Raw genomic sequence first — 21344 nt, 5'->3', positions numbered from 1 at the left:
TGGTTAATGTGCATTTGACAAGTCCTAATACATATACACATAGTAATAAGAATAACAACAACAGTAGAAATACATGGAGGGATCTAGGATCTGAGCAATTTGTTTCCTCATTTCATTTTCTACTTATAATCATAAAGTTGTTGTTAAACATAGATCCAACATCCTCCTTTATTAAAGTTCTCTGAAATACACCAGAGAAAGGAAATATGGTATTGTGTGATTTTGAATGTTAATTCTAACAGCAAAAAAAAAAAAAAAAAAAAAAAAAGTGCAGTACATTGACTCAGTTATCATTTGTTTAAAGAGCAGAACAGATTAATATATGAGACATACACCCAAGTAACAAAAAAACCCAGTGTGTTTTAATTGGGATATTCCAATGTAAGCAAGATTTACTGAATGGGATTTTTTCAGCTGTCCATCATCAATTAGGCTGTAATCCTTTGCACAATTTCCTGGGAGTAAACCTCACTGAATTTATTAGAACTGACTTCCGAGTTGGTATGCATAGAATTGCAATGTTAAGGTAGTTGATACTTAAAAGAATAAGTACATAAGAATACAAGAACAACCATGCCGGATCACCAAGGATCCATCTAGTCCAGCATTGTGTTCACACAGTAGGCGACCAGCTGCCCACGGGAAACTCACAAGCAGGACATGAGTGCAACAGCACCCTCCTGCCCAAATTCCATAGCAACTGGTTGTACATAGGCATACTGCCTCTGATCCTGGAGATAGCATATAGTCATCAGGACTAATAGCCATGGAGAGTCTTATCCTCCATGAACTTGTCTAACCCCCTTTTAAAACCATCCAAAGTAGTGGCGATCACTGTATCTTGTGGAAGTGAATTCCATAATTTAACTATGCGCTGTGTGAAGTACTTCCTTTTATCTGTCCTAACTCTTCCACCAATCAGCTTCATGAGAAAGTTGCCTTATCCATTTTCTTCACACCATGCATAATTTGGAACACCTCTGTTATGTCTCCCCTTACTCACATATTTTCTAAGTTAAACAGTCCCAGATGTTATAACCTTTCCTCATAGGTGAGTTGCTCCAGACCCTTGGTCATTTTAGTTGCCCCTTTCTGCATGATTTCCAACTCTACAATATCCTTATTTTAAGTGTAATGACCAGAACTGTACACAGTATTCCAAGTGTAGTCACAGCATAGATTTGTATGATCTTGGCAGTTTTATTCTCAATTCCTTCGTAATTATGCATAACATGGAATTTGCCTATTATTATTATTATTATTATTATTATTATTATTATTATTATTATTTATATAGCACCATCAATGTACATGGTGCTGTACAGAGTAAAACAGTAAATAGCAAGACCCTGCCGCTTAGGCTTACATTCTAATTAAATCATGGTTGTTGCACTTGCAACTTCCCATCAGCTATAGCCAATGGAGGGGATGGTGGGAGTTGCAGCCCAGCCTCTGGAGAGCCATGCTGGCTGGGCGTGGTATTTTTTAAAAAATAAATGTATAAATACATTTGTATAATAGATCCACCCACCCAGAGGAAGGCATAGGCAAGAGCCTTCAGTGCGACCCGAAAGCGCGTGTGTAGATGTACACCGAGTTAACATTTTCATTGAGCTGTCCACCACAATCCCAAGTCAGTCATCTGTCCTGTATCTTCTGCAGTGAATACCGATGCAAAGAATTCATTCAGCTTCTCCAGACTCTCCAGCTTATCCTAGTACTCTTTTAACTCTGCTGACATCCAATGGTCCAACTGCCTTCCTAGCTGGTTTCCCACTGCTGATTTATTGAAAGAATTCTTTTATTGTTGGCATGATATTGTTAGTGATATACTAACGCTTTTTCAGATCTCTTGTTGCTTGCATTTCCTATGTGCAAGTTTGTACTCTTTTGTTCTCCTTTGGGCAAGGCTTCCATTATTGAAGGAAGGTTTCTTTTCTCTAAGAGCTTCTTGACGCTGCTCATTAACCATGCTGCTGAACTCTTGGACTTCTTGCTACCTTTCCAAACCTGTGGTATACATTCTAACTAAGATTCTTTTACCTTGACCCATCCATCCATTTGAGTTTACAGCTGGTAGTTTTTAGGGAGGTGGACTGGCTGGCTCTATTCCTCAAGCAACTGCAACCAAGTTGAATATGGGATTAACAACATCTACACAGTGTTCTAATCACTTTTTTTTTTTGAAATGACCATCAGAGTATTAAAATGTGTTTGTGTACACACACATGCTTTTTTACTTCACTTTCATTATACACTTATGGGAGAAGTAGGTATTATTTGGTATGCACAATAAATCTTTCCTTGATGCTGCAAGTCTTGCTTCTGAGGTTTTCTCACATTTTAGGTTTAACTCATCACAATACATCTCTCTCTCTGATTACACAGCAGTGGGACCTCAGATGGTCAATTTAAATCAACAATTTAGAGCACATTGTCACTGGGCTCTTAGAGAGCAATCCTATGGTTCTTGCACAAGCATCCCAGGGAATATAGTGAGGGCTCTGCTATTAAACCTATTATTTCCTCCGTTGATCTGGCTGAAGTGGAGACTGGAGCCAGCTTGGAAAACTCTCCAAGGTCAGACAGCATTCCAACCTTGCGAGGGGCAGTCAGGGATCCTACCCTGCCCCCTCGCAGCTGGCATGGAAAGAACCACGCTGGCTGCCTCTCCAGGCTCAGAAAAGCAACCTTGGAGGAGGAAAGGGGGCATTCTATGGGTGGAGAGATCAGAGAGGCCAGGATACAAGTGATTCCGAGCCTCTTCCAGCCTTTTCCCCACCCCAAAGTGCTGTTAGATGGGTAATTATAGCTAGGCCGGCTTTTTAGCCCAGGACGTATGATGGGGAGGCAAAGAGAATCTCCGCCACGCCACCCCCCCACTCTGCTACCTTCAGAGCTTCTGTTTGGCAAGGGAGAAATTGGTGGGATTGTACCCTTAAGATATGTGACTCTCCTGCTTCACGACAGGGTTTGATAATGGCTACTAAGCTTAGGTGACAAATACATGAGGAGAGTTTTATCTGTGTCTACTAGCAAAATAGAACATATGAGTGGGACAGCTGCTGGTGGTAAATCCAAGATGACAAAGTAGGAAGAGCAAACAAATCTGAAAGCAAATCTGTCTGAACGAAAACAATGGAACCACATCTTTTAACAGGCGAATTCAACATTTGGGGCAGTATCTATTAGCAGGAGTCTCTACTAGTGCAACAGGAAGCTAGCACATCATTAAGAAACCCCAGAAACAAGCATTTCCACCAGTTTCCCTTTGCTTAAGCAGCCACTGGTTCTCCATTGCACTAGTGATGACTCCTGCTAGTGTGCTGCTAATGTAGGATACTGCCTTTGGAGTAGATATTTTCAGTAGTTACTACAACAAAACAAGAGGACCACCAGTAGTTTTTGTGAATTCATAGTAGTTACGCCTGTGTTCCAGAAACACAGATAAAAATTAAACAAGCAGATGTTAGAAAATTATCTTTATTTGTTTCATTATGTTTTCCCACAGAATTCACTAACGTATCTTTGAAAAAAAATAGATATTTTATGTTGCCTTGTGATAGTCATAAAAATTGTAATATACATCTTGGCTATGTTTGCACCTATTATATATAGACATCTCTGTTCTAATTTTCTTCCCTGTAGAACAAATGGGGTTTATGCACTACCATTCTATGGCCCTGTTCAGAAGACATCTTAAACCATGGCTTTAACCAGAGTGAATAAGGCTTTTTGGCTTATTCACCATGGTTAAAGCCATGGTGAAAGGTGTCTTCCGAACAGGATGTACGTAAACAGTTGATTTACCTTAGTAGTTTGTTAGTGGAAGTTCCCATTTTATAGGGAAAACAGGAACAATAGATGTTTTGAAATGCTACGGAAAATATCTTACTAAGCCTGCATATAATTGGGCAGAAGTATCGGGTCCAAAGAATTCAACAGTTCTTTAGTGCCAAAAATAACGTCATGAGAACTTTTCACTATTGTTTACAAGGCAAATCTCCCACTGATGTTCTGCTATAGAAATTTAAAAGTTTAGATTCAAACAATCACAGGCTAGATTCAAACAATCACATCTTCTGAATACATTGGATCCCACTGCTATATTTTTGCACCATGCCAAAAAGCATGGAAGTTCATAGTGCACTGGATTTTGTTTAGACTCTGGCATTCCATAGGGATTCCTTCTTGCAGTGACTAATAAGAAATCCTACTTGATGTAATTAGATCATTCTTTCACATTTCAGCAGCTTTCAACACTTTTTCTACATTGGTATGAGGCTGAAAAATATATTTTAAAAATGTAGCCTTTGGAGTAGTGGTTTTGATTAATATAAAATAAACTTTCCACTTGTAACTAGAATGTGGGGGCCAAATTTACTTCAGTCACAGTCCTTAAACATCAAGAAACAGACTCTATATATGAAGCACAAATTGCTAAGAATACAGATCTGTGTCCAGTATACATCGTGTTGTACAAACTACAGACTTGTTATAAGAACTAAAAGTGCAATAGTTACACAACATGGGTTGCAAGTCGACAAAATAAGAAACTAACCATTGTTATCAGAAAGTACATCCCATGTAAGAGAAATGGGCTTGTATGGTCAAGACTCATGGTTCTTTCTGTATTCAAGTGAATGTACAAATACTGGTTATGCAATGCCTAATCACGGGGAATGGGTAGATTTACCAGGCTGATGACATCTGAAGGAAAGAACTAGGATTCTCCAACAGTAATAAATAATTGCAAGGAAGAAGAATCTCATAGTTTTCTTAGGGTGGAATCCAATTACTGATGGAACCGCTTCTGTTTGCAGAACAGGGAGGAGGGGACATATTGCTTTGTGGAATTATTGTGCTTTGAGCAGATTGTCAACTTATAATCACTTACTGTTCTGTTTACTGTTCCAGACTACACTATATAACAAACTTTTTCTATCAAACTGCTATTGTGCTGAATAGATTGTGTGCACTACAGTTATTGTTCAGTGATTTCAAAATAAGACTTGAGCAGTAGATAATATTGCAAATTATGAGCTATTTCCAAGATGAGGAAAAAAGATTCCAAACAAGTTCAAGCAAGAGAAATATTAACAGAAACAAAGAACGGAAGCATATACCAACATCTGTGTAAAATACACTCTGGAAGTATCTTGCAAAGGTTTATAACAATCAACTGAGGTAATCTTGGTATTGCAAGTATCAAAAGAATCATACATAGTCGAAGCTTGAGATCTAGAGTTGTTTTTTTGCTTTGAAAAGCTTTGTTTAAATCGTTCAGCATCGTACTACAAAATGTAATGTGCTATACATTCCATTCTTGCTTCAGAGGAAAAAAATTAAGGCACCATTGGTATCTGCCCATGTAGATGAGATTTCAGAAGTACAGTTCTTTCGTCAGCATCGACACCACACAAGGAACCTGCTTCTTCTCGCTGAAGCGTGGGTCATTGGACTGCGATTCGTAGTTTCTAGCCACCTTGTAGTTAACTCTGGTCAAAATCTGCAGGATCTCCAACTCTTTGCCAGACTCACTCAGCACTGAGCAAAGAGACTGCACAAACCAGGAGCCTTTCCCCGGATTCCTCCAGGAATAATAACCTACAAATACGAACAAAAATAAAGTGTTCCTTATTGGCATGAAAGACAGAAGTTTAAAACACATGACAAATACAATCACAAACTAAGGGAAATGCAGGAGAGAACCAAACTTGAGCCTAGAGGTTTGAATTGCAGCTGTTCACATGGCTCAAGGATGTGAAAAAAAAATATTACGGTTTCAAGAGGATGAGTGTTTGCGGGGGAAGGTCTGCATATAATCTTCCCCTCTGAATGTATAAGGCTTAACTGAGTTATGGCAAGAGAAATGATCCTAAGGTGAAGCATCAGTATTCTGGAGGAAAAGAGTTAAAGCATTTGGGATTTTTTTTAGCTTAGAAAAACAACTACTGTATGTGTATGTGTGTGTGGGGGGGGGGGTGACATGAGAGAGATTTATAGTGGTGTGAATGGTGTTTTGAGAATATGTTTACTCTCAAAGTGGAAGAACTCCGCCTCATCCAATGAACTTCATCAGCAGTAGGTTCATGGCAAACAAAATTCATTCCAAGAAAGTGTAACTAACTTGTGGAATGCACTGGAAGCCCAGCCACCCAACAGGAGTAATAGTTTAACTGCAATAAAGAGCCTGCCTGTGCCTGACTCAGGTGTAGAACCTTTCTCACTCACAATGCTAGCCAGCCCAACAGCACTTTCACACTGTGGAAATGTGGATGATTGACTGCTCTGAGTCTGAGCAGAAACACACTCCCTCTCCCCCCACCCCCTGCCAACAGCCAGAATCAGCAGCCAGTTAATGTTTCTCACTCCCCTGAACACTGTGATTGGAGAACATGGTCACGGACAGCACTGTGGCAATTTCTAATTGGTTAGCCAAAGATGTCAATATCAAAGCTACCCCTCACCTCACTCAGTGTCTTCCAAATATGGGGATATTCAATACATACATACATACATACACATATATATATATACACACACACACACCAGGATAATTGAGACTTTAGAAGCTCTGATTGGGCACATCTCCACCCTGATATTACTCGATGGGTTTGGAACCAGCCAATCTCCACTCTGGAAGATCCAATGCTCCGTGAATGTTTGTGGTTACCAGATAATTCCAGGGCAGAGTGCACACCCCTAGCCATTAGTATAGATAGCATGAAAGCAGACTGGACAAATTAATGGATGATACAGCTATTGTTATTAGCTATGAAAAATAAGAACAAAACCTACATTTTCACACAACAAGAGATAGCTCCACAAGGTCTCGTTTTGATTTTCGCAAGTGCATGTGGTTTGTCACTGCTGGAGACAGTGCTGGAAGCATCTTTGGTCTGGTGTGACAAGGTAATTGTGCATTTATATTTTTAAACAACCATTAGCCCTCTTAAGGCATTTGGTACCCAAATGAAGCAGGTCTTTAAAATGTGTAGGCTAGCCCCATCTCTTGGATGCTAAATGTATGTGATGGCCACACACCCAGGCCAATGTTTGATTGGCATCAGTAGGAATGGGTCTAGGCATCTATGGATACAACACATGTGTAGGACTCCCTCCGCAGGTATTGAGGCTTTGATCACCCACCAGTACAGTGCGCCTTGAATAGGACTATTAAAAAAATGCATGTTTAGGTTCCATTTTAATAGCATATTAATTATTGTACATTTATGTTGGAATCTTTAATACTTCACCCCTTAGTTGAAATAGAAAAGGAAAAAGAAAACAAATAAATAGATATATAAATGGCTAGTGCAATACTTCAAATTTGCAAGAGAGGCTTAAAATTTAATGTAAATAAAATATATTTCCTCATAAAGTAGCATTCCGTTTTTTAAAAAACACAGCAACTATAGTTTTAAAATGCTTGTATTTGTCTCAATAAATTTACACTTGGTTTACTCTCGCTCATCTGTATGTCAAGTTGTCACCTTTCCCATCATACCTGGCACAGTTGAATAGGCGTACAAAAAATCTGCTTCTACTGGAATCTTGTATGTTGGATTGGCATCCATTTCCAGAGTGTCATTTGAAGAACCTGAATCGGTCTGAATCCCATCATCAAATTCAGAACCTTGACATGCCTGAAATCAGCATAATATTAAGTAGTGGGTGAAATAATTTTCCTATGCATAAATCACAAACGTTTTACAGGAGTTACGGCACTTTAATTCCGAAGCTTGTAAATTCAGCACTGTAAATTAAGTATCATACATTAATTACCTATACTAGGATAAGCACTGAAGTTCTGTAACATGAGCCCTATTAAAGATATACAGGTTTGAGGGCTGCAGCTTAAATATTTCAGTTACATTTCATTTGTAAGAATATGCAGAGAGGCAAGCCATAACTGGTGAGCATATTATTTATTATTTATAAAGTACCTAATATTGTACTTAACACTGACATATTTTTTATTCTGGAATACCCATCCACCAACCCCACCCTAGCTTATCCAAAATGCATAATACTTGAAGAAAAAAATGCACAGATATGAAGTATTTATTTATTTATTTATTACATTTTTATACCGCCCAATAGCCGAAGCTCTCTAGGCGGTTCACAAAAATTAAAGCTATGAAGAGCATAAAAACAACCAACAATCTAAAAACACAAATACAAAATACAAAGCACAACCAGGATAAAACCACACAGCAAAAATTGATATAGATTAAAATATGGAATTAAAACAGCAAAGTTTAAATTTAAGTTAAATTAGGTGTTAAAATACTGAGAAAATAAAAAGGTCTTCAGCTGGTGACAGAAGGAGTACCCTGTAGGCGCCAAGCACACCTAAGGTTGTACAGATTTTGTTGCGTGGATTGTCAGGCATCTTTGTTTCCATTGTCAAAATCGGAATCAATGGAATCAGATTTTTTTCAACCAAGATGTCATTTATATTAGCGCAAGGGCGCATTAGCCCTAATGCAAATTAGTGAAATGCACCCCCCCCCGCCCCTAAAGTGCAAAACTGGTCCACCAGTCCACGTGAATCTGAAAAGGCTGGCCCGCTGTGGAATTCACAATTCTGATTCATAGAAATCCAAACTCATTTAAGTTCATTGTGAATTTCTCCAACTTCCGTGCTTATAACAAATGAGATTATTGGTCCAAACAGCCCAGTATTGTTTATTCTGATTAGCAATGGCTTTCCCACCATCCTACTATGCTAATGAAACTGGGCACAGCCCAACTACTTTTGATAAGCCTCTCCCATGCTACAGGATGATCAAGCATTCGAATGCAAAACATGGGCAGTGGCCTCAAAGAAAAGCCAATGGACTGCAGATCAGGCTTCAACCTCCATTAATTTCTCAACCTGGTGCTCTCCTTATATTGGACTATAACTCTCAAGTGTTCCTGACTATTGGCCAGGCTGGCTGGGACTGATGGGATCTTAAGTCCAAACATAAGGACAGCACCAGGTTTGGGAGACTGATTTACATGACTATGTCCCGATTGAGACAGGACAACTTTAGATGTTTCAAAGGTTGCAGAATGAGAATAGCTCAGTTATAGCCCCTCAAAGATCATGAATGGGTTTAAGTACTAATCGATTTGAAAAGCTCAATGGATGTTTGGCCTCTTTTTGCTTGTTTTGGTTTTATGCTTTTTAAAGTACATCACAATCAGATCTTTATGCTTCAGTTCTGCAACCAATTCAGATGACTGCTTCTTATTTTTGCTTACTCTCCTTAGGCTTTGCAACACAAATGATATCCAGCAAGTGCTAGCTAGCATCAAATGCTTCTTACCTGAATGAAAAATAATTTAGGTTTTCCGACGAGGCTCTGGCACTTATCTCCTCTAAAAAGAATGGTCAACTCCTTGATTGCCATAGGCTTATCTGTGCCATAGATAAGACCCTCCTCTCCATGGCTTAACAATATGCAGGCAAAACAAGCAGCATCACTATGGTTTTCACATGCAGCTGCAAATCAAACACATTTTCTGTATGTTAACAGAAATTCAACTCAGTTCCTCTCAATAAAAAAATCTGTACCACAAATCATTTCCTTTATAATTAAAGGTGGCCTGGAAATAATGATTAATGCTCTACTTCAGGAATGCAGAACATCTGACCCTCCTGGCGTGCCAAATATGGCCCTCCTGGGTTCTTCAATTGGCCCTGCCCACTTCCCCTGGCCCTGCTCCCTTTTTCCTGGCCACCAATTACTTGGTGCTTCCCCAGCTTTTGAACAGTTTCCCACCATTCCAAAAGGCTGAAATGCCTTAGGAGACCTCGCTGTAAGAGCTTTAAGCTAAAACATGCTAGCGGTTTTTTGTTTGTTTGTTTTGGTACAGTCATTTTGCCTTCAGCCTCACCCACCATTGGAATGTGGCGAGAGCTTCTCCAAAATGGAATTAGGCCCTTGCACTACAGGAGGTTCAACGCTGCTGCTATACATAAGAACATGAGAAGTGCCATGCTGGATCAGACCGAGGGTCCACTCTGTTCGCGCAGTGACCAACCAGCTGTTGACCAGGGACCAACAAAGCAAGACAAAGTGCAACAGCACCCTCCCACCCATGTTCCCCAGCAACTGGTGCACACAGGCTGATTGCCTCAGATACTGGAGATTGCACATATTTTACTCACAAGTAAATCCACTGCATTCAATAAGTATTTCTACCTAAAGAGTAGTTGAATTTTAAGATGCCTTTTAATAATGTGCTGCTTTTAATGATGTATTAGTTTTGAATGTTTTAATTATATGTATTTTATGACATTTACATTTGTGTTGTACCCCGCCTCGATCCGGAGGGAGAGGCGGGTAACAAACAAATATGATGATGATGATAATGATGATGATTATGATGTCCTCAACTTCAATTATGTATTAAGCTTCCTAAACGATTAATTAAATCAGCAGAAAGTTAAGTCGTGTTAGGAAGCCTCTAATGCAATTAACTTTCATTGTTACCTTCACCAAGTATTGTCTTCATTTCATCACAGCTGAGATCATTATAGACTGCAACATCAAACCCCATATTTCGAAAACATTTTTGAAGGTCACCAGCATCTTTATCGGTGCCATTTCGTATACTCATGCCTGATAAGAAATAAAGAAGGTCACAGCTGACTGTATGTTTATTTTTATAGCTTTGCAAAGGGCCAACTGACCAACGGGAGAGAAAAGAGTTTCAATATTCAGACTTCTGAGCAGCATGAACACAATGGGGCAGTTCACACAACACGCTAACCCAAACTCAGTGGTTGACTGTGGGTTGTTGTTGAACCGTGGGTTGTTTGTTGAACCACGGGTTAGGGTGTTGTCTGAACCCAGGACATTTTCTGCAGGGTGGCTTATTAGCCATGCAGTGTGGCTTGTTAACCAGCCTGAAGAAAACATGGGTTCCCAAGGTGGATTGATCAAGGAAAAATAAGCCACAATGCATGGTTAACAAGCCACCCTTCAGAAAACCACTGCATGGTTAAAAAGCCACACACTAACCCACGGCTCAACAACAACCATCACACAACCAGTGAGTGTGTTGTGCGAACCTAGTCAAAACCTCATCTTGTGTTAGCAAATGACATTGCATTAATGTGATGAGGAGATGATATTTGATTGATCAAACCCTCTAAAATGCTGACCTACATTAAAGGGCAGTCAAACAGCAACCAAGTTTGTGTACGCATAGCACTTCTGAACAAATGTAGATTAAAAATATTTATACCCCTGCTTTTCATTACAAAAGTTCAAGGTGGTTTACAGCAAGCACCATAAAATTCCATAAAACCAAACCCCATTAAAACCAACAGAAGAACAGACCAAGAAATAAGAACAGCAATAAAACATTGTCAAAACCTATTTTAAAAAGCCCCAAGAGAACAACATAAGTCATGTGGTTAAGTCAGGCCTTTAAAGGACAAAGGGATTTCCAAAGGGAAATATTTTAACACCATGAGAAAGGCAAAGTGGATCACCCTGGGGAGGGAGCTACAAAGTCTGGATGTGGCAGCAGACAGGGGCTCTTCCTCACTGAGAGGAGCAATGCTATAAATTATCTTAACGTATGGCAGGGTGGGCAACCTGTGGTGCTCAGCATAAGTTTAAAAGCCATATGATTATTTCACATCTCTGGCAAAAGTTAATTATTTGTTCCTTGGTGACCTGCTGACTGGGAAGGAAGAGGAAGAGAGAAACGGGGGTGACAGAAAAAGAATGGCCCACCCACTGCTGGCATGAGCCCTGCCCACAACATGCACATGGCCCCCCAGCAGATTACCTGCAAGTGAATGTAGCCCTTGATGGGGAAAAATGTTTCCCACCCCTGAAGTACGGACAACTTTATATAGGAAAAGGCAGTCTTTAACTACTAGGACCCTGAGATACAGCACTTATCTATTAAAAGCATTGCTTGCCTATATACAATTCTGTCTTTAATCTACCATATAGGATTGCAATCCCACACTATATTAAAACACTGACAGAAGAGGAAAAACACATACCTGTACTTTTGTCGAAGTTCTTGTTGTTTATAATAATGCATTTACCAATTTTCTTATAGTTCATACTATACTGAAATGTCGGGTTAACATTTCGGTACTGGCCACCGGGAGGGGCATCTGGCAGAAGATCCTGTCCATTCTTTTTTCTGTGGAAACATTATTAATTAAATATTCACATTCAGAACACAACTGTTTCAAAATTACAGTGGATGCCTATTTTGATGCTGCCGTGGTCAAAGGATTTACTTGGATTTCATTTTGTAATCTACAGATAAATCTACCACTGCTTCTCCTGCCCCGTTCTTTCTTTTGAAGTGTGACATCTTCATATTTACAAGGCAACCCTATGCACGTCCACTCAGAAGTAAATCCCATTGAGCTCAACGACTCTTCTGACTCTTGCTTAGAGGTTTCAGTGCTAAAGAGTTAAGTTATAAGTGTCACTGAGCTCAATGAGATTTACTTCTGAGTGGACATGCAGAGAGTTGCCCTGTAAATATGAAGATGTGACAGACAGACAGACAGACAGACAGGCCTTTAACCAAGACCAACTGGCTATTTGGTCTATAAACTGATTAATTCTGAAATGTACCTAGCAAAACAGTCCATGTGAATTTACCTATAGCACCTTTTAATCACACAGGTCTGTTCACAACTTCGTCTCTTGAAACCAAAAGCAACCAAAGATCTATCTGTTTGTAAAATAATTCTCTGTATAGTCCTATATTGCATCAATGTTCCCTTGGGGAAGTATGAACACTGTATCCTAAAACAGCATGGGGGCTGCTGCTGTTTATTTCAGACACATTCTAGTTTTTTTTGGGGGGGGGGTAGCACAAGTTCTTGGCCACAACATTTGATCATCAACGAGAGGCTAACTATATATTTCCCCTTAGCTGGGCACACTGTACATGTTAACAAGGGATTAGTTTTATATGGGAGAAAAATGATCTTACCCATCTACTCCCACAAATCCTTGGAGCAAGAATGAGTTTTTCCAGTGGTTGCACTATCAATGGGCCATTATTGTGACCTAGATGGCCAATAATCTGACAACTGATTATCAGACAATTCTCATGTGTGTGGGAATTCCCTCCCGCTGACTCCTTCCATTTCAGCCGTCCACATACATGTGCAGAGCTTCAGGCATCCACGGATACACCCAGCATGGACAGGATTGTACCCAAAGCATTTTTATCAGCTGACAACAATTTTTTTTGATGTGAACACCATCTTGTTCTTTGATAGTAGTAAATAGGTAGCTAATTAAGTGTTGAATTGCAAAAGTTTTTTTAAAAAAACAACAACAATTTCCTTGATATTTGCTGCTTGAAAAATTTATACATCTGCCATTTCAGAAGAATTTTTTTCCTGCTTTGCTTGGAAATTTCCCCTCTTTTTTATGAACCAGAGCCTAAATTTGTTTTTGCTTCAAATTTATTCACTTTTGGGGGGAGAAAAAGACAACACAAAACACATCCACTTGATGTATCATTCACAAAATTGTTTATGCATGTCCGTGCATATGCTCTTTCCTTCACAATGTTAAGAGGTTTAAGGAGATTAGAATGAAAAAGGAAGAGGCAAAGTGGGGAAGTTAGGCTGTCTTTTACGTAATTGATTTAAAAAACCAACACCACACACTCATCAAGAGGTCATCGTGTTTGTTATTCTTGGCAGTTTTTGATTTCTTTGGGCAACCAGATTTGAAGCAGTCAGGTGACAAATTGAACCTGATAGAGACACTGATTTTTTTGTTTTTCAACCAAGAAACGTCTGAAAAAAGACTTTGGAATGTGATCAGCTGCTTTTATGAAGGGATTCCACATAGATCACGATGCCCAATTTTGCAGGTAACAAGGACAGGATATCCAGGGATTCCTGGAGGAGAAGACTATGAATGCTACTAGCCTTTGAATTCTTCCTGGTGTTCAAGAATAGAGCTTTCTGAAGCAGCAAACCAGGGAGGACTATATACACTATAACTTTCTTACAAAAAACATGGTTCCATGATTGCCATGAAAGTTTCTCCCTCAGTCATAGTGGTTTTCCAATTCGTCCTTTATGGCAGAGGAGCCCCCCTTTTCTTTTTGACCTGAGGATTATACTGGCTCCAAGCAAGCAGAACAGATCACAGTCCATTCACACACATACACACCACATGGAAAGGCAGTGAACTGCTCATGGAGGGAGAAGGTGAACTCTTCCTCCATGGGCAGATTGCTGCCGTCCGCTGCTGCACGGAAATGTTGTAACCAACGATCTGCATTGTTGAGCAGATTACAGCTCCCTTTCTCACAGGCTCCCTTTCTCACAGTGCAGCACACCAAGGCAGCGAATAGCCCATGGATTGCTGTCTTCACGTATGGACAACCTGCTTTGCAATGAGAAAGGGAGCCCCTTTGCCACCACACAGCACAAAAAGCGGCAGGCAAAAGGGACCAGAAGAGAGGCTAGCAGATCAGATAGGGAAGCCCCTTGTCTGCTCTAAGGAACCCTTTCCATATCAAACTCTGGGTAGCAAAGGATTCTAGTGCACAGTTCCAGGGACTCCAGATCTTGAATAGGGAACATCAGAGACGTAGGTTACTGAGCTAACATGGACTTTTGTGCCCATGCTCACTTCAGGTGCTAGAAGGAATCAGGGTCTGTGATACTGGCCTGTGTGATTGCCAGGCAAGATGCAGCCTCTAGATTGGCAAGACTGAGAATACTAGGAAACTAGTCTTCGCTAGTTAACAAAGTCACGGCTGCCTCGAAACACTGTTTCTATACACATAGCTTACGTTGATTTCCCAAAGGCATTTTGACAAAGTCCCTCATCAAACACTCCAGAGCAATCTTAGCAGTCATGGAATAAGAGGAGAAGACCTGGGCAATACAAATGGGAGAATGCTACTGCTCTCAAGTCCAGCTTGTTGGGCTCTCCACAGGCAGCTGGATAACCACTGTGGGAAAAGAATGCGGGACTAGGTAGGCCTTTGATCTGATTCAACATGCCCCTTCTTATGTTCCTAAATGTACTGGGCCTAGTACATCATTTTCATTTTAAAGTTCTCTTCTCTCTTCATCCCCCACAGCCTTGGCCTGGCCCTGATATTTCACAAAGACCATCAAGAAGACCTGTAGGATCTTGCCATCGCCCCAGGAGAGTCTGCTCTAGAACATACTCGTGCTCACCATGGAAAGATGGGCAGAGGTGGGAAAGCTTTTGTGGGAGCTTGTCTGGCATGAGATGCAAAGGGACCTGAACTATCAGAAACACAACTTCAAAACAACTGTTATACCATGTTAGAGAAGCCCTGTTTATGTGTAGGGCATATTGAAACAGGAATAGGGCTACACTACCAACCCTGCTGACATTGCTTACAGACAAAAGAGACATGCTGGATCAGACCAAGGGTCCATTTAGTCCATCATTTAGTTTACACAGTGGCCAATCAGCTGCCCACTGAAAATCCACCAGCAGGACATGTGTGCAACAGCACCCACCCAGCCATGTTCTCCAGCAACTGGGTATGCATAGCCATACTGCTTCTGATACTGGAGGTAGCATATAGCTATCAGGACTTATAGCCTTCTCCCCCAGGAATCCCTGGATATCCTGCCCTTGATGCCCACAAAATTGAGCATCATAATTATGTGGAGTCCTTTCATAGAGCATCTGCTCACACACAGAGGTCTCTTTTCAGACATCTGTGCTCAGTGTATGGACACTGGAGGGCAGAACTAGCCAAGGGACATGATGTCATGCTTGGCCTGCAGCGTGGTCCCACTCCAACACATAAATGTCCTACATGTAACATGAATAGGGCTTCTCTGTGTTGTGTAGATACAGCTGTCTTGTTCCTTCCATTTTTCCATCTGTTTAACCATAGCACCATCAAGCCAATCCCTGCAGCTATCAACTGCCCAAACTTCCTCAGATTTTAATTTTGTGATTTGAGGAAGCTGTTAATACAATGCTGGAGAGCCCCTATCACTGGAGCCATTCAGGCAGAGATCCATATTAATAGAAGCCGCCTAGACAACGGTGATAAACACTTTGTTCTTGTCCAATGCTTGGCATTACATTAAGGAAGCAGTGCACACCGGGGTTTGGAATTCCCCATATTTACACGCCAAAGCAAAATCTTAAAAAAAATAACAGGCTGAAGATTTCTTCCTTGATTTATGCTCAGCAAAAATACTCCAGACAGAAAGGGTGATGCAATACATTTCAAAGTGAAAAAGAAGCCTATTTCCAGACTTACTTTGGTGCCTACAGAAATGTAAAAGTAAATTTAGGACAACGCATAGATTATATTGATTACAACTAACTATTGCTGACTCCTTAAACTAGACCAAAGCAACAACACATTACCAGAAGACAATCACACCTTATTTTCTTACACCCTTTAAAAATATAAATATATACTGCCATTTGGTGTCACTGGAAATTCCCTTTGGCTGCAATTCTATCATCAATTAACTATGTGCAAGATTTCAGCCTTCTTTCTTTGTACCAGGGCAAATTAATTTTCTGTTCCCCCCTCCCATCCTGTGCTTCACTTGGCTAGTTAGGAGAAGGCTCTAATCATTCCTGCCAACCGAACTATCGTATCAGTGATGGTATCAATTAGGCATGTACATCTACTTTGGACAAAGCCTGAATACCGAGTCCTTTTGGAGGTATTCGGACTTTATCTGAGGTGAAGCAGGTCTTCTACAAAGCAAAGCAAGGTGTTCCTGAACCTGCAGACCAGTTTCGGAGCAACACAGAAAAGTCAGCTGGTCGGTTGAGATTCTGGTGCAAAGTTCTCAAAAAGAAAGCAAGCAAGAAAGGGGGGGGGGAAGCCATCTGTGAGGAGGTAGTGTATTTGTGGGCTAGACTTTTCAGCCAGGAAAGAGAATGGCTTGACCAGGGTTCTCTTTTTTACTTCCACTCACAGTACTTTTGGGAGGCATGTAGAAGGAACTGATCAGAAGAGATTCCAGTATTCTCAACTAAATTTGGCGACTGTGTGTCTATGGCAACAGAGGCAGTAGCAGCACCCATGACTTCCAAAAATGGCTTGAGATCCACCATTATTCAGTGGGTAGTTACTGACACCAAGCTCCCAACCAGAAATGTGGAGTTCTACCAAGTCATGACAACCTGAGTCAAGCTCCATGAGCATTATCTCCCTTGCTGTGGGTACAAGGAAGTGAGGGCCCCATTTTCCTGATAAAGATAATGGCTGGTAGCAACTTAAGATAGAGACAGGCAGCCAGGGAGCATAGATGGGAGAAGAGAAGAGGTCTTTCAATTTCTGCTGCCTCTTCTCGCCTTAATGGGCTTCTTGCTCTGAAACGAAGAGCAAAAAGTCCAGCCACCCATTCTGCCTGAAAGAATATGGAAGAGGGGCTGCTCTGTAGGCTTTTCAAGCGGGGAGTTTTAGATGCATAGTTTCCTGCTTGCTCTTAACGTGGGCTTCATAGCTCTGAAACAAAGAGTGAGAAGGACTGCCCCCCCCTCTCTCTCACACACACACCGTTCTTGAAGTGTACACTGCTGGTGGTGCTTCAAGGAGCTTTGATGCAGGTACGGTTTTCTACTTAAGGAAAGGAAAAGGAAAGGAACCTCTCGTGCAAGCACTGAGTCATTGCTGACTCTTGGAGGGACGCCAGCTTTCGCTGATGTTTTCTTGGCAGGCCTTATAGTGGGGTGGTTTGCCATTGCCTTCCCCGGCCATTATTACCTTTCCCCCAGCTAACTAGGTACTCATTTTACCGACCTCGGGAGGATGGAAGGCTGAGTCGACCTGAGCCGGCTGCCTGAAACCAGCTTCCGCTGGGATCGAACTCAGGCCGTGGGGAGAGTTTTGGCTTCAGAAACTGCTGCTTTACTGCTCTGCGCCACTACTTAAACCAAGGATTAAACCAAGCATTACTCTAACAGGGGTGTGCGACTGTACTCTTAACAGTTGCACAACTCACGCAAGGAACACAGCACATTACCCACAAAAGGGGAAAGGAAATCCCTTTTAAAAACACCTCAAACTTTAAAAGCTCCCGTTCCTTAGAATATATAGCGCACATGCAATAAAGTGAATTTTTTCATATATATATATATTTCCCAATCAAGTGTCAACTACCCACATCATCATGGATGAAGCCCAAATCTGTATTTTAATCTATATCAAGTTCTGCTGTGTGGTTTTATCCTGGTTGTGCTTTTTATATTGCATTTTGTATTTGTGTTTTTAGACTGTTGTTTTATTATGCTTTTCATGGTTTTAATTTTTGTGAACCGCCCAGAGAGCTTTGGCTATTGGGTGGTATAAAAATGTAATAAATAAATAAATAAAAATAAATCTGTGATTCTGTTGATAAATTTGAGCAGAAAACATATAAAGAAAAAGACCTCAAACTATTTTTTACTGACTGTAGCTCCCCAACCCCTACACCTAGCCTCTAACCTTTTGTGAGAATTTTAAAGGGCACCTCTATGATGTATGCCATGGTTATAAAAATTGTGAATAAGATTATCAGGGAGAAGGAATTCCCCTTTTACAAAATCTCAATGGCTCTCCACCTGCACACCAATCTGTCTGAGAGTTGGCAGTCTTCACGCACTGCCAAGGGACTACTACACCTGCAAATCTCATACAGTTCTGACTAAACACAAAAATATCGTAACAGGTCTGTTGCTTTCCCCATTATACTAAAAAAGGGGGAGTGTCATTCACAACTTTGGGCTTTCTGCCTCTGGTTTGAGATGCATGGTGTTGCCTGACACTGCCCTTCCTGAACCTGCTGTCCACCATATAACTATGTTGGACTGCAATTCCCAGCATTCCCCAGCCAATATGGCTGGATGGGGTTGCTGGGAGTTGTAGTCAACAAATCTGGAGGGCAGCAGTTTCATGAAGGCAGCCCAAAGCTATCCAAGGTGAAGCAATCTCCTATACAAAGCACTGAGGTAGGATCCAAAGTGTTTTTTGTATGGTCCTGCACATCCATAACCACCTATAGCTTTTACGAGTTTATCCACTATAGTGAGTCGGTGTCCTCCTAGCTTTCTCAGTTCATGTGGTAGTTTTACTGTACTCTACAAAGTTCCCTCTATCACTTGCAGCAAAAATAATGAAGCATGCATACATGCAAATATGTTACCACTAAAATGGTGTTGTTTGTTATGGAATAAGAAAAGGTTGACAAGAAGAGAGATACTGAATCTGCTCCTTTTCTGTGAACTAAAAAAAAAGGCTTCAACTTAGACCAGTAGCTGAACAACACTGTCCAATCATGAAGTGGTGAACAAGTTGTTAAATGCTCCAGAACTCCAACTTTCATCAATCAATTGTGTCACCACAATGCCTTTTTGTTTGTTAACTGAGGCCTGAAACTTCATGCATTATAAAAATTACCCCTGGGAGAGGTAGAAAAGCACTTGTTTAAAAACAGGCAGCAATTAGCGTCAAACTCCATGGCATTTTAGAAAATAAACACACTTTTGTGCTAGGCGATTTTGCTAAGAATGGGAAACATTAAATGCTGCTCCCTTTATTAATGTTTTTGTATTTAAGTCTTGGGGGACTTTGTGAAGTATTTACTTCCTGGGAGGAGTCAAGGAGTTGCCTAATATGTTGCTTGTTTTTCTGCATACAAAAATGAACTGAAAGAAATGCAATTGTACTTTAAGTCATTAAAGAACCTGCAAGTTATGCAGAAAAAATGGGTAGCCCTCACAGATGCAAAGTAATTTATATACTCACACCGGAGAACAGATGGGAGAAGGGGAGTGCAATCCTGTTGGTTCTTCTGAACCTCTAACCGATTTTCGATATGATTGACTATGGTATCCTTCTGGAATGTTTATTTGGATTGGGCTTGGGAAGCATGGTTTTAAAGTGGTTCCAGTCCTTCCTAGAAGAGCGTTAGAAGGTGGTGCTGGAGGACATTTGATCCACCCCATGGCCATTAGTTTGTGGGTTGCTGCAAGGTTCCATCCTGTCCTGCAAGCTTTTTAAAACCTACATGAATTCACTGGAGGTTTGGGCTGAGTATGCAAATGATCTCAGCTCTACCTCTCCTTTCTATCTACATATCCCAAGGAGGCTGTCAAACTTATGAACCAGGGTCTGGAGCCTGTTTTGGGGTGGAGGGTAAACAAGCTGAATCCAGACAAGACAGCAGTAGTGTGGGTTGGAAAACCAACTACTCTGGATGTAAGTTTACAACTGGTCTTGGATGGGGTTGCACTACCCCTAGAAGTCCAAGTGTGCAATCTAGGACTCTTCCTATATTCTGCACTAACTGGGGGAGCCCAGACAGCTGCAGAGTCTAGGATTGCATTTTACCAGCTTAGGCTAGTACACCAATTGCTGCCCTTGTCTGGAGAGGCTGGACCTTGCCTCTGTTATCTATATGCTAGGCTGGACTACTGCAATGTACGTGGGGCTGCCCTTCAAGATGGTCCAGAGATCTGGTGGAGAATGCAGCCCCTGAGCCTTGGTGGGGGCGAGGCAGTTTACTCATATAATGCCTATACTGTGCCAGCCAGATGGATTACTGGTGTTTCCAAACCCAATTTAAAGTGCTGGTTTGACTTTAAAGCTTTAAACAGTTTGAGACCAAATTTCTTGAAAGATCACCTTCACCCATATCCCATACTTCAGATATTTTGAATATTTATAAGCTATTTGACAGGCTGTCCTAACTTCTAAGGTCAGAGTCCCCTGATATAAAATATATACATACATTTGACAAGTGCTCCAATCAAATTCTGAATTGCAGTACATCACAACCAGTATGGGGGGAGTGGGAGAAATAATGGAATACACTCCACCTCCCCATGGCCTGGGTCTCTAGGACTGAGGCAAAGAGCAAACGTTTTCACCTTTATACATAATTTAAATCGAGAATAATCATTGGGATGATTGCAGTCCAACTTTTCAATTGAATGTCATTGAATCTACATTTGATTCTTTTCTTTAATATTTGCTTCAGCTTCAAGTTCTAAACATTTTCTGCTTTCATAGCTCAATTCTATTTATTATCAGAACTACAGAGTACAGCCTGATACTACATGGCACATATTTTCAGTACGTCAGATGTCCCCTCCCCATGCCATCCCTGCATACCACTAAGCTAATATGACAAGATTTTCCTGGAAACTAGTCCAACAGTAACGTAGGAAGGAAATGTAAGGTGGAATTTTCCCACGTGGCCTGGGACTTGTCACGTTACCTAAGAATAAGAAGAAGCAGTGCTATGACAGACGTAACAGGAGAAGGTACCTTTAAACCACTGTTGCTTTCAAGGGGGCAATTACTTCTCTATTTCAACACCCTACTGA

At 40.9% G+C, this 21344-nt stretch overlaps 1 protein-coding gene across 1 annotated transcript in view; it reads right to left on the bottom strand.

The window, feature by feature from the left end:
• Positions 1-3465: 3465 nt before the first annotated feature.
• Positions 3466-21344, bottom strand: part of CASP7 (caspase 7) — a 29441-nt gene continuing 11562 nt past the window's right edge. Inside the window, exons 3-7 of the mRNA XM_063132687.1 lie at positions 12023-12168; positions 10491-10619; positions 9321-9496; positions 7511-7649; positions 3466-5607 (exon numbers count right to left, since the gene is read on the bottom strand). Coding sequence (XP_062988757.1) covers positions 5384-5607; positions 7511-7649; positions 9321-9496; positions 10491-10619; positions 12023-12168 — 814 coding nt within the window. The 3' untranslated portion in view covers positions 3466-5383. The remainder of the gene's footprint in view (positions 5608-7510; positions 7650-9320; positions 9497-10490; positions 10620-12022; positions 12169-21344) is intronic.

Source organism: Elgaria multicarinata, chromosome 8, assembly GCF_023053635.1.
Source record: "Elgaria multicarinata webbii isolate HBS135686 ecotype San Diego chromosome 8, rElgMul1.1.pri, whole genome shotgun sequence".
Classification (NCBI taxonomy): Eukaryota; Metazoa; Chordata; class Lepidosauria; order Squamata; family Anguidae; genus Elgaria; species Elgaria multicarinata.
The sequence above is the reverse complement of the archived record's forward strand: the minus strand, read 5'-3'. Positions and strand labels throughout refer to the sequence as shown.